General features: G+C 28.6%; 1 protein-coding gene across 7 annotated transcripts in view; it reads left to right on the top strand.

Annotated features, from left to right (window-relative positions):
• The window catches only part of LOC142323344 (ras and EF-hand domain-containing protein homolog), a 92,060-nt gene that overhangs the window by 47,393 nt on the left and 29,237 nt on the right, over nt 1-15,430 (top strand). For all 7 annotated transcript variants that reach the window (XM_075362849.1, XM_075362845.1, XM_075362848.1 and 4 more), the window contains 4 exons: nt 4,775-4,927; nt 8,673-8,859; nt 11,104-11,279; nt 13,368-13,436. In XM_075362849.1, coding sequence (XP_075218964.1) covers nt 4,775-4,927; nt 8,673-8,859; nt 11,104-11,279; nt 13,368-13,436 — 585 coding nt within the window. The remainder of the gene's footprint in view (nt 1-4,774; nt 4,928-8,672; nt 8,860-11,103; nt 11,280-13,367; nt 13,437-15,430) is intronic.

The following is a 15,430-nucleotide window of genomic DNA, read 5'->3' as shown; positions in this document are numbered from 1 at the left end:
GTAAATGATTTATGTATATATACTAAAGAAATATTCGAGGTCTGTAAATAAAGTAATGAGACTGGTTCAGAAAAACTTTTTATCTACAATCCAATTACAAATGGACTCCATCACCTTCGAAATAGTTTCCTTGGGAAGCAACGCAATGCTTCAAATGGTTTCTCCACTCTTCATAGCAGTGTTGGAACTCAGAAACTGAAATATCCTTCAGATGGTCAGTTACATTTTTTTAATGTTTTCTACTGTTCCAAAATGATGTCCTTTGAGATGTTTTTTTTAAAGTCGGGAATGTAAAAAGTCACAGGGACTCAAGTCAGGTGAATAAGGTGGTTGAGGAACTACAGGAATGTTTTTCTTTGCCAAAAACTCATTAATTGAGAGTGCAGTGTGACAAGGTGCATTGTCATGATGCAGCATCCAGTTGTCTTTGATGGCTGATCTCACACGGGCAACTCTCTTACACAGTCTTTCAAGAATTTCTTGATAAACATATTAATTTACAGTCTGTCCTGTAGGCAAAAACTCCTTATGGACAGTGCCATTACTATCGAAGAAACAAATTAGCATGGTTTTGATTTCTGATTTGCTCATTTTTGCTTTTTGGGACATGGTGAGTTTATAATGTGCCATTGAAGTATGCTCTGGCATTTTGTTTCTGGGTCGTACTCAAATATCCAAGATTCATCACCAGTAATAACATTTTTTAGAAAATCAGGATCAATTCCAATTCGCCCTAGAACATCGCAGCACACTTCCATCCTGTTGTTTTTCTGTTCAACAGTGAGGTTTTTGGGATCAATTTTGCACACTTATTTCACGTCCAATTCGTTTGGCAAAATTTGATGGACTGTGCTATGGTTCAAATTCAATTGTTCTGCAATCATTCTGACAGTTAATCGCCGGTAATACCTTTTTAAGTCTCTGATTCGCTCAACACCGTCATCACTTTTTGACGTTAACGGTCTTCCAGAGCATGGATCGTCAGCAACTGAAAATGCTTTAAACCACTTAAAAAGTTGAGCTTATGACAGAGCATCACCTCCATATGCCCTTTTCAATTCTGAAAATGTTTCAGTAGCATTCTCACCGAGTTTAACACAAAACTTGATTGCACAATGTTGTTTATAATTAGAATCGTTCATTTTTGTAACGCACAACAAAAATTTGTTTCACGAAAAGTTTGTTTACATTTCACGTGGTAACAGTAGACCAAAAATATTAATACCTAATGTAAATTAGCTGTTCACATAACCGTATGTTTACTAGTAACTTTACAGTGTAGTAACACTGTATTTTGGCTGCCAAAAAAAAACTAGTCTCATTACTTTATTTACTGACCTTGTATATTCTCGCTAAATAGGAATGGAAGTAAATGGTACAAGTATATTAAAATAAACTCTAATTACTGTTTTGCTGTTGGGAAAGGAAAAAATGTTAATAATGATGATTATATTTTAATATTAATATGCTGAAATAAAATTAAATGAGTAATAAACTGACAATAACCACTGGTAACCGTACGAATTGATAATGTAATATTACTAACATGGAATTACTATCATTTGGTTACTTTGTGGTATTATAACATGCATAAGTGATCATGATAAACTCATTCTACTGCTGTTCCATGATCCTTAAATTAATGATTCTTCTAAAAAAAATTCAGGTTAGAAGAATATAATTTAAATATTCTTAACAAATATTTAAAAAAATTAAATTGAAGACCAGAAGCAAGAAGCTGATTATAATGCAAGTGATATTTAAATGTTATTTTTAATTTGATGTTAACTGTTCCATTTAAAAAGGATATGGTTAAACTACAAATTTTTGGTTCTCATTTGTGATCCTAACATTTCGAGACAAGTTAGGAACTCTTATAGAGATTTCTTAGATGATTTAACAAAAAATAAAAAATGTTTTATGTAACTATAAATTATAAACTACAAGGGTTTATATCATTGTAAGGGAGAAATTGTGTGACTGACAATCTATTTATTCTCTTCTCATCAGTACAAACTTGTACATATTTAAGAGTAAAATGTAACAGGTAATTAGATGACGAGTCATGTAATAAACTGATCTACACATTTGTAAAACACTCAAATGTAAATTCTAATTTAAATCATGTTAAATTTTGATTATTAGTGTTTAATCACTGGGAAATTATAATACATCTGGTATGTACATAATTAATAAATAAATCTCCTAAAATTGCTTCACTTGACTGATATGTTTCTTTCTATAATTTATGATAGAAATATAATTTATGACAGCCCCTGTCAAAAACTGATAATGGAACTAAGGAATTATTTGATTTACAGTTTAACAAATAATTCCATATTTGCAAGCAGTATCTGTAAAGTATAGCTATCTTTCTTACACTATGAATAAAACTTATATAGTAGGATCATAAAAATGAAACGGCTTAACTTGAAAGTCAGAATAGGAACTTATTATTTGAACTGAAGGTAAAGTTAAAACCAATCAGCATAAATTAATAAAAAGAAAAGTAGTATTAAAACTAAATATATTAATAACAATGAAAATCAACCATTTTTGTAAAGGTTCTAAGAGAACCTTCAAATACTTGTAAGTATATCTAACCTAAATGAAGCAACAGAAATAAAATAAAGATGAACATACATTCTACATCATTAAATGAACTTGAGTCAATAAAACCATTCCTAAAAAAAAAATAAATTAGTAATAATTAAAAAGTATCCACTCTTTAGTAGTTTTAGTCAATATATCACACCTTTAATTAAAGTTATAAAAGATTCTTGGTGGAGCCTCTCTTATTTGATAATAATTTTGATATTTTTGGATCTCATTAAAGCTCAATTGTGTAAATTCTACTATTATTATTATAACAAATTGAAAACATTCAGAGCAACATATAATTGGTTTGAGAGTTACTCAAATAATAGGAAAGAAATAGGTGTTAAAGGTGAAATTAAGGGATACATTTCAAACTTTCTTAAAATGCAATTAGATGTCCCACATATTTAATCTTAGAACCCATTTTAATTTTTTATTTTCGTAAATAAATCATTTTCCTAAGTAGTTTAATACAGGATAGTGTTGTCGTGTGTATATGATATATCAATCATTTATTAAGGAAAGGTTAACTTTCGCTCACTACAAATTATCACATAAATTTTCACTTGTCCCACAAATATTTAAGTAAAAATAAATTAAGATTAAATAAAGAAATAACAAATTTTATCATTCTTTGGTTAAATGTAATAAAGAAGAATAGAAATTAAATATACAAATCAACAACAATATAAATACTAAATAAAAATGTTAGCTGTAAATTTGTTTGATTTCCATAAGATAAATACTTAAGTCAAATATTATATGGGATAAAGATGCTGATGACTTTTTTTGTTAAAAAAGCAGCTGGGGGTATATGCTTAAGAAAAACTGCTAAATAATAAAAAAATAAATATGGCACTTCATTGTGTCACGTGTTAGGATTGTTTTTTTTTTCTGTCTTATAGTCAAATTATTAAAGAAATTTTAATATTCAGACAAATGGTATTAAAATTCTGTGTATCATGAAAAAAGTCATATATGTAGGCTATTTTATTTATCTCTATATTTACTGACAGTTCCATCTTTGAAACTGTTATATAAGCAAAATCTTTAGCCTTGGTAAAGAATACATGAAGAAAGTTATTCATGATCATAGATCAAAGCATAAGATAAAATAATCAAAGCATAAAAACACTAAATAATATAGTTTGAAATTATTTCAAAATGCCTGATCATTCATTACTGTTTAATTAATACAAAAACTTCCAAAGTAAAAAACAGTAGAAAGGAAAAAATCATTGAAGAAATTTTTAAATGCTAATGCATCCTCAACTGCTGAATCTTTTACCCACTCATTCATATGTAGATTTGCTATGTCAGATTATACCATATTTAATATGCTACGTAATCATATTATTGTGATAGGATATCTAGGTTGTTTTAGATACAAACCACAGATCTATAGTCTTATTATTTGTGAATTATTTAACATTATTTATTATCTGTAAACTTCATACACATGACAAGTGCACTAATATTAACAAATTAAATATATCCCTCTCCAACACACACACACACACACACACACACACACACACACACACACACACACACAAAGTAAAAGATCACATCTTAGTATATTTATATTTTATGAACTATCCAAATAAATGATAACTAACAGCAATGATATACTAGTGTCCTAGATAAACAGCACCCATTATTACTTGGTAGTTCTGTAATATCAGCCATGTTCCAGAAAGTAGCATTCTGAAAACTGAAGGTCAAGAAGTAAAGATAAAATGTTAATGGTCAAAGCCACACTTAATCATCAACTGTTCTCATAGGTCACCAAAGTAAAAGAATGCTGGATGTAGTTTTATTACATGCAACTGATATTCTTTAGTAGCTAATGATTGTAGCAGTAAATATACAACTGAAATTTAATATACTTTTATCTCTCTCTCTTTCTGTGTGTGTTTTCTTTACTCAAAAAATTACCAGCAATATCAATTGATATCAAAGAGATAAACAGCTTAAGAGCATTAGTCTCACTGAGGAACGACATAATAACAATTGAAACTGTTTTGATGTAAGTGATAAAGTTTATTTGAAGCAAATTTCGTTTGGTTTCTAAATTTAAAAAAAATCAGTAGTTTTGTGTAGTATTTAAGTTTTATATGCATATATATATATATAATAAAAAATGAAAATAATGTGTTAATCTTCATGGTTTTAGTGGACGGAAATTAGCTGATTTATATCAAGAGCTTCAAACAGTTGATACCTGTCCACAACTAGTAACACATTTTGAGGGAGTGCTCAGCTCACTAGTAGAAGACGTGAGGAAGCTGCATGAGGATAATCAAAAGCTTGAAGAAATGTTTAATAGGTAATCACATCTTTTTTCTCAGTTTTATCACATGAATTTTTATGTGATAATCAAGTATTAGAAACAATAAAAAAAGAAAATCTTTGCATAATTTTAGTTCTCATCACATCAAGAACTTTGTAGTACAGTCTTTTACGAGAGTTCTTCATATCAGACATATTGTCAATCTGTATTCTTTTCTTTGAATTGGGGCAGTTATTGGGCAAACCACACTACATTATCTAGAATCCAGGAATTGTCAGTCATTTCTCTAATAGTCCAAATATTATTTAAACTTTTCAATCCTTTTTACAGTAATTGTTGTCTAAACTGATTTTCTATAAAATTTTAATTTTGGAATTTACTAATGTAGCGTAAAATCAAATGGAAGACATAAAAATTTGATGTTGAAATTTCAACCCAGAAAAGTAAAATTAACCTTAATTTAAGAAAAATAACATTAATTAACTTAAGTAATCACTGAGTAACAGAAAAGTAACATTAATCAACAAGTTAAGAAACTTGACTGCTTTATCATTACAATTCCATTGATAAGTAAGTCAAAAAATAATAATTTTTAGCTTTTAAGTGTGTCAAGACATATTTCCACCCAGAAAAGTGGAATTAAAACCTTTTGCACTATTATAGTTGTCACTATTCTATTTCTTTTGTAGTCTGTGGAAAGTAATCTATAGCTGAAATTCCATCTTGTGGAGATATAGAAAGGAATCTTTTCTTTACAATTCAGGTAGAGTAAAATCTATGTAATATAACATTACCTGTGTTTGTTTGGGTGTGTTTGATAAAAATGATGCAATGCCTGACAATGAGGAAAAATATGGCTGTTTCATCATACATGTATGTTTGCAAAACTAATTTATTTTCAAGCTGATATTCCTTCAAGATACCAAATATTTGGTGGGCTAATACATTAGCTTTGTAATCATCTGAGTAGTCCCTGAAATCAATACATATTTCTTAAATTTCCCCATCTTTATTAACATAATGCAACACAGTGAATAACTGACACCTATTTGATACTCAATAGTTTCACTCATTATTATGATAACAAAGGGAATTTCCTTTAGCTCACTTTTTATCTTATCTAATATGTGTACAGTAAAATTAATTAAATCATTCTGTACATCATTCAATAATTCTGAAAACATTGTTAAGTTTTTAAGGTGGTTGTCTAGAATTTCATTGTAATTCCTCAGCAAGTTAACCAGCCCTATGTATTTACTTAGGCCAATTTATCATTGCCATGAAAAGAAACTTCATTTACAATTAAGTAGCAGTCACCACCATCTAAGCAGTTAACAACCTAACTTACTTTATTTTTTTTTTTGTTAATTTTTTTTACTGTTCACTTTAGGAATATTCGGTCCTTGCTTGTTTCAACTGTTAAAATTAAGATTGGAAAAATGTGACTTTGTGAAAGCTTGTAAGTTTTTGCAAGTCAGATAAATTATTTAAATTGGAAACATCCAAATTATTCTATTTATTAAAAAAAAAGAATACAAACAGAACAGTATAATATTATGTTCTTATATCCACATAACCAAATACTGCCTCAGAATTATGTGGCTTAGGTAATGGCTACATGTTTTTGTTTTAAAACATAACATTTGGCATAAAATTTGTAAAACTCTCTCGCTAACAATTTTTAAAATTTGAAGGACTAAGTGGTTTAAAAAAATCCACTCACAAATAATTACAACCATTTTCATATAATGAAGATAAACTCAGCACACAACTTATGATAACAAATAAAATTCCTTCTAAGAAGAAGGAACAGAAGTAGTACCACAGAAAAAAAAGTACTGATGTGCTTTCAGTAATCTTATATCAGCAAGTTGAAGCCATAATGGAAAAAGAGTATTCAAGTACACAATCAGCAGAGGGAATCATTAACTTGAATCAGCTGTAGTAACCGTTTTCTGTTTTGCATTAGTAATGGTGTTAAACAATGCATCAGATCTCTGTTGTAAATAAAATTATAAAAAAAATCACTAGTGCATTATTTATTATTCTACATTATTCTGTTATTTCAAACATACAGTTTGAAATGTAGACATTAGTCATTGGTTTCATCAGTAAACCTAAAAAAAATGTATAAATTTTATTTCATTTAGATAATCATTCTTTTATTAGTTTACATTTATTAAAGAAAAAGATAGGCATTACTTAACCTCTAACTAAAAAACAAAAATGATTGATAAAATTAATTTTTAACATTATTAAGAAAGTAGTGTAAAGAATGGTATATTAATCAAAGATTTTGGTCTAGGGGAAGAATCTATCCAATTCAATATAAGTTAGGCAATTTGGATTTATGCATGCTTACAATAGTTTAGAAGAAAACTTTTTTCTCATTTTTACAATGCAAAAGGTCAAAATGTGCTCACTGTTTGAAGTAAACAAATACACCTATATATATAAAAAGATATTTATAAATTTATTTTTGTAAATTTATAAATACAAAATACTGATTACAAAATAATGAGCGAAGCATATACTTTAGAATATTCTTAATAGTTTTTATTTAACTATTTTGTGTATTCTGTAAAAAAATATTTAAAGATTTTGAGAAAAATTTAACTTGAATTTTATACTTTTTTTGTGAGTCTGTGCCAGTGCATATTACTAGCAGATGGTTAATTTATTATTTTAATGCACAGCAATTAATCATTTGTTATTCTGTATAATTTATTAATGCTTTATGCGTTTGAATAACTTCATTAGAAACTGTCAACTAAGTTCATTTTTACTTCATCATATTCTGATTTGTCATAGCAGTGAATATAAGAAAAAAAATATACTTATGTACAAATGAAGAGCTACAATTCTAAAGACTACTAAGTTGAAATATATAATTTATGCAGATGTTATAAAAATATTATTTACATCATATTCTAGTCAGGATAATAATGGTTTTATTAATATCATAATGTCTAATGACATGGATAATAAATCTATAATTTATGGCTTGGATTTTTTTTAATGGCAGGTGTAAATTTTTATTCTTTCTATAAGGAAATAGATTTTCTTTCTCAAATATGTAGAATACATATTTGAAATATGTATTCATGGCATCTTACATGCTACTAACAAAAATATTAGCACATTTGTATTGAATTTGCTTATGAATGTTTTCCTATGACTTAAGATGGGAAAAATTTTGAATCAAACTTTCCAAAAAATAATGATATATCTTAATAGAGGGCAAGTGCAAAAGGTACTGCACAAAAAAAAATTAACTTGGAAGAACAATTTGATAATACTTGAAAGTAAAAATAGTATATTTTGAAATTTCAGTTAAATCCATCAGCTATGCAGCTAAGTTTAATTCAGAGAAGATTGCTATTTTACTTCAATTGTGTATTCATTTTATTAGTTAAACAAAGGTTAAGATTCAAGAAAGGAAAGATTGTCCAGACCATTCCAAACAAGGAGGGTTTAATATTTCAAAAAATGCATTAAAACGGTAGGAGTTTTCATCCTTCAAGTGTAATACACTACAATACATACTACAGATAAATACCCTATGGAATACAAAGTAAGAACATACTTGAATAAGTATAATAACAGCTTTTATTTTATTTGGCTGTTTTTTTAGCTACTATCACTTCATAGTTGTGAGAAATTTAAAATTTGTTTTAGCTTTAACCTAACACAATATAGGAAAAATAATTTTACTCAATTTAAGTAATAGGCTGATAAACAATCTTATGTTTTTATTAATGTAATTGTTATTGATTTATAGAGAACGAGAAAATCATTTACACAGACTAAGAGGGTTAGAAGAAGAACTGGATGCGCAAGTAGCAAAGGTTGAAGCACAAGCTCAAGAAGAAGCTAAACATAAGTTTGATCAAGAGAAACGGGTGCTTGTAAAAAAAATGGAAACAGAGATGCTGGAACTTAAAACACACCTCAAGTTATTTCAAAAGGTAAATAATTTTGAACAGAATAAATACACATGTATTTAAAATTTAATGTTGAGTTGATCATACCTTACTGAATTGAATAATAGGAATAAAACGAGATACAGCAAGACGTAGGATTTATTAACTGCAGTATTTCTATATATACATAATTAGATTAAAGAAAACAATATTGTTATGTCTTTGGATTATGCAGTTTTCTTTTGTGTGAAAGACATAGTCATCAATAAACAATAGGAAAATAACAACATAAACCTTATTAATACAATCAATACATTAACTAATATAAAAATTAAAAATTTTTTTAATCAGCATAAAAGATTGATGTCACTTCTAAAAGAATATTAAAAACTATATTAATTGCCCTCAAATTACATAAAAATTATTCTTCCACATTATTTTTGAAAATAATTACACAGCTCTTTTATCAGTGGAGTTGCTATCACTACTGTTGAGTACCTTTACCTTTAAATGTTAGGAACCAGCTTAGTATGTAATCAAAATATATAATATTAATAAAAAAATCACAAACATTTGCTTTATAAAGCTGCTAAAATATTTCATGGGTTCTTGTGTTCATTGGTGCGTGTTGTGTTCTATTACTTTGCTGTATGATGGTGTATATTTTGTATTTCATTTTGGAAGAAACCTTCTTTCTTGAAAATGATAGTTGATGTGTATTTGTGTAGTGTATTTTCAGTCATAATATGTGTTTATGATTTCATAAAAAAATGGACTAGTTTCTGTAGTCAAATTGTGTATGAATGTAAAAATCTCTGTACTTTCTACTGTACCATTATACAAGGGGCAGCTGAAATGTAATGCATACTGAAATAGGTGAAGGAGAACAAAATGTCTTACAAAGCAAATGCTGGAATCTTGTAGTTTAATTCCCCTAGTATTAAAATTAAAATCTCAATGACTCAAGCCCTCTCATTTTCTGTCAATTGCTACTATTATGGAGTTGAGTACAGCTGCTATGTCTAAAAATGTGCAGTGATTGAATTTTTAATGGAAAAAGTGAATACTAATGACATTTATCACTGTCTAAAAGCTGTTTATGATGAAACTGCTGATCGAAGTACTATGAGTAAGCAGGCAATAAAATTTTGAGTTTCAGAAGATGGTAAAGCGATTATTGAGAATAAATCTCACAGTGGCCAACCAATTTCTGTGACTGATGAGAAGCATCAAAAGGAGGTGGATGAATTGATTCAAAATGACCAGCGTGTCACATAACAAAGCATCACCATTCTGATAAGCAAACAGAAAGAATGAATAAGACACATTATTGTATGACTAGACTGCCGTAAAATCTGTTTGCGGCAAGTGCCACAAAAACTCACAGAAAAGAACAAACAACAAAAGGAATGCTGTGAACAGCTTCTGAAACGTAATCATGATGAGGGAGATGATTTTCTTTTCAGTATTATGACAGAAGACGAAACATAGGTGTATCATTACAACCAAAAAGAAATATGGCAGAACATGGAATAATGGCACTATAGTTTGTTACAATCAAAGGAAACCTTCTGCAAAAAATTCTTTTTCAGTGTTCTGGGATTCAAACTTGTGTTTTTGACTGACTATATGAAAGCCAGGTTGACTGTAATTCTGCGCAAATAAATAGACGTTAAAACACCTTAGGAAATTTGTTTGTCATATTCAACAATCCATGGAGCAAACAGTTCTGCAACATGATAATGCTTGGCCAAACACATTGCACACAATCACCAAGGTTCTTGTGAAGTTGAAATCTGAACCTATTTTATATCCTCATACTCAACAAATTTAGCACCATGTGATTTTTTTTCCACAGTTAAAGAGGAATATTAAGGATATCCATTTCATGATGAATGATGAACTGAAGGACATAGTGAGGTTGTACATAGGGAAAGAATGAAGAAATGTATTGCTTCAATACTTTCTGTATTGAAGAAATGAGAAAACTGGTTCACTACTGGGAAAAATTTATCACTGTAAATGATAACTACATGGAAAAATCAATGTGTTTTTGTAGCAAATAAAATGTACTTTTATATCATATTTGTTTCATTCAACTCTTTCTTTTTATTGCAATATATGAGTGATTGTGCATTACATTTCTGCCCCCCCCCAACATAATTCATCTAACTTTAGACCAAATCTGATGACTGAACCAAATTTAAACTGAACAGGCTTTATATTCATACTGAAATATTTTTCACTATTTTTTAACTGACATCAGTCTTAACAGTATAATGATTTCAGGTAAATGACATTTTAACTGGAGAAAGAAAAAAAACTTCAGAAATAGATATCCAGTCATCTGAAAACCAACATCTACGAGTCATGTTATCTGATACAAAAGCAAACTTGGAACTTGTTCGAGCTGAAATGGTTAAGCTAAGAAGGGAATATGAAATGAAATGCAAAGAACTTAGTAGGTATGAAAATTTAACATCATTCAACAACTGTTTTGACTGCCTTGTCAATAACATTATCAACTATTGAAATGAAGGTCCCAGGTTTGATTCTAGTTAAGGATCTCATTTTTATGATGAGATAATAAGCTGCGCCTTTCAAAGCTTCCATAAAATGACTGTTGCCCTAAAATAATTGTAGTGATCTTATTTCTACCAGATGTAGATTTTAGAATTTCAAAGAAATAGGAAAGCTGACTTTATTGGCAGGAAATTTCAATGGGTATTTGATTTTTGTGCTATCCCAAAAAAAAAGAAACAGGAGTCCTTGGGCAGACCAACACATATGAGTCACCACCACACTGCTTCCCCATAAAGAAGCAGCTACCTGACCAGAACTACAAATAAATAAGTAAATGACAGCATAGTGCCAGATACAATTTACATGGTACCTATCTGAGGAAAGAGTTTAAGAATAAGGAAGGGGAAGGAAGAAAATGAAGATGATTAACCCACAGAGGAACTGTCCCTAATTGAGAAGTTTACAGTCTTGCCCAGTACCATAATAAGTGCTTTGTCTTAAACCAAGAAACATTTTGGTTTCTTAAAGGTTTATAATTTTACAATCAAACTGACCCAAAATTTTATGAATTTATTTAATTCTATTATAACACGCAGTCTTGAATCTCTTACAAACTGATCTTTCCATAATACATTAAGTGTCTCAGAGAATAACATTAATCTATTGCTACAGGCATCTAATTTACCCATTGTTTTTTGCTACGTTGAACTACAAAAATACAGTGTAAAAAATTAAACTCGGATGTCAGCATACATAGAGAAGAGACAATTTCTCATCGAAAAAAGTGCTTAATTTAATGTAAGTATATATGAGTGCTTAATATCATTTGTGAATGATTAAATTCTGTCATGTTAACTAATATTAAAAGCTTAGTTCCTTAACTACTACAAATGAGCAGTAGAAAACATAAAGGGAGACAATAAAAATTTGAAAGCTAGAGAGTAAAAGTAAAATGCCTAATGTCCATTATTATTTAAAAAATTACACCTGTAAAAGTAACAAAAAATAACATATAAAAAAAATCATATAGTTTGGTCACAAAGAAAACAAATCAATAAAAAGTTAGCTAACAATTTTTAAATTGCACTATAGTCAGTATTTAGCTACCAGGGGATGGAAAAATAATATACTCCAATTAAATAACCCACATGAACTGATCACCTTACTGCTCCAATAGCCTTATACAAAGGAGAATATCATAAATGTTATCTTAACAAAGAATGTACACAAAAGTCCAAACACCATAAAAACATTAATTATCTTAACAAAATTTAGACAAGAAAAATATTTAATTTCTTATGATGGTAACTCTATCAGAAAAATGATTAAATTTACAATGTCAAATCATTTTGCTCGGTTGAGAGCAGCTTGGGTATAATTTTTGTAACTATCCTGTGTCATCTATTAAAATTGTATGCTAACTCTTCACTAATAACAGTGTTATTAGTGAAACACACAAAAGATTTCTTGGATGATCATCTAGCAGTCTTTTATAACTAAATTCTGAAATTTTTTAATATCAAAATTTCAGCTGGTTATCACTCTCCACCAAAATCTGGTTGTTTTTGAAACAATTACACCATTCTTTTATTTGTATGACAACAGTATTGTCACCAAATGTTTACAAAATCTTAAAGATTGTTTCAGCTTGGTTATCAACAAACTTAAAAAAAAAACTGGTGCAGTAGTATGGTTCAACACATTCTGCATGAAATTATATGACAAAAGTACATACAGTATTACACACAAAGACTGTGGAGGAGCAACTGACTTTATATCAATAAAACTCATTTTAATACAGAAAGGATGAATACACTACTACAGTAAATCTAAACTCAACTCTTGACTCAAATTACTTAAAAAGAAACAAAAAAAATGGGTAAACACTTTTCAAACAGACCTTGTGTTTTGTAATAATTGTACCATTTTATTATTTTTAAAATATAAATTACTTAATATTATGTAATACACCTAAGAAAAATCTGGTTTTATGTATAGAGAATAGCTATTAAAATTTTAATTATTTTTAGTCAGCAGGAACTACTGATTCAGCATATCAACAAAAGTGACCACGTACAACATCAATTAAGATTATTACAGTAAGTAAATAATTAATTATAGAAATCTAAAAGTGAATAAAATTTTACTATATTACTTTTATATAAAACACTAATGGAATTTTGAATAATTGGAACCTTTGATTGCAGATTTGCCTATCCTTTGCACAGTTTTGTTCTCGGAGATTTCATCTCTTGTGCATAACTTGTAATCTATAATTTCTAATTAGAAACAATTTTTATTTTTTTTATTTTTTTTTATTTAAGATATTTTGACATAAGTTGAGAAAATATTTATGATACTTTCAATGGTGCTTCATTCTTCACTTTTAGTAGCACTGTATCTGTGTTACCAAATTGTATCTCATGAATCATGATCTACCAAATTTAAGAATGTCTCCCCAAAAGTTGATTAATTTGTTGAATAAATTAAAAGCTGTTTTGATTTTTCCAATGCTACATCAACTGTTGTACAAGACTTGTTAACTTCAGAGTTATGTTAGTGTCAAAACACACATGGTTATGTGGATGGCTTTTTTCATTCAGATGCAAACACTGCCATATATGTACAGTATATATATATATATATATATATATATATATATATATCTGCTGTATATCTTGTTCTGAATTATAGACATTTGTTACTCAAGTTCATAGCCAAAGAGTTTCAGTTTGTTCTATATATCAGGTGAGCAACTTAAAATTGAACAACTATAGACTAAACGTAGTAGTGACATTTATGAATGAAATGAAAACATAAATTCAATTAAATTCTGTATCTACATTAGCAATAGTTTATAGATTACCATTTTTTTACAAAAGATATTCAAAGAGCCAATTATTCATACAAGAATAATTCTTCTTTAAATATTGGCTATGGCCTAAAAACTCCTGACAAAAGGTTGCCTATTTCATTTTGCATTTGAAACCAACCGTGTTGTACACTATTTTTTAACAAATTCATATATGCTGGGAAAGTGGCATTAGGAAAATGTTCAGCGAATATTTGACATGTTTTTAAAAGGATCCACAGTGTTCATAAGTTTCTTTATAACAACCCTTTCCTTGATCAAATAAGTTATTTAGAAAAATACTACCGCAAAGTAACTATTCAGTAAATAAAAATATTTTATGAGATTTTAAAGTATTTATTAAATGAATATTTTTAAATAAATTAATATTTATGAGATTTTAAATAATATTAATTAATTAAATGAATTTTCTGTATCCTTGTTAACATGTTCTTTAAATATGTAGTTGCATATTATTTTCCCTTCTATATTGTTATAGCTGGTATATAGACGTCTATATAGAAGGGAAAGTATGGTGATCAGTGAAAGTTGGTCATATTAGGTTTTCACTGAATTTTGATGAATGAATGACCCCTAAGGACCCTAGAAAACCAAAAAATGGAATCGGTCAATATTGGGCATATCTGGTTTTCACAGAATCTTGATGAATTGACCCCAGAAAAACCGAAAAATGACATCAAAATTTCCGCGATAAAATGTGTATACATATGTATGTATGTTGGCATGCAAATCACCTATATCTCTAGAACTACAAGGCCGATTTTCAACAAACTTGGCTATAATATTTCTATAGTAGGGGGATTGATGGTATTAAATTTTCAATCCAAAAGGTCAGGGGGTGGGGGTTACAGCAGGGGAAAACGAGATCGTCTCCAGATTTTGCATAATTAAGGTTATAAATTTTTTTTTGATAATTTTGTAAATATTAATAAAGTTAAAAATTCTTGTAAAAAATTATTTTGCTAAATTTCCCCCACCAATAAAAATGGTTTTAATTTTGAAGAGTTATAGAAGGTAGGTAGTACAAGAGGTGATTTTTGTTGCAGTTTTAAAAAAAAATTTTGAACTATTATAAAAAAAACATCTTTTGTGTAAAACTTTTTTTGCTAAATTGCACCCACCACTCCAAAAAAATAGTACAAATTTTGAAACATTGTAGAAGGCACTACGATGGGTCTTTTTGTTGTAGTTTTTTTCTATTAGCATCTTGTTGGATCCACA

This window comes from Lycorma delicatula, chromosome 4 (assembly GCF_047948215.1).
Source record: "Lycorma delicatula isolate Av1 chromosome 4, ASM4794821v1, whole genome shotgun sequence".
Classification (NCBI taxonomy): domain Eukaryota; kingdom Metazoa; phylum Arthropoda; class Insecta; order Hemiptera; family Fulgoridae; genus Lycorma; species Lycorma delicatula.
This window is presented reverse-complemented; position numbering and strand designations above follow the sequence as displayed.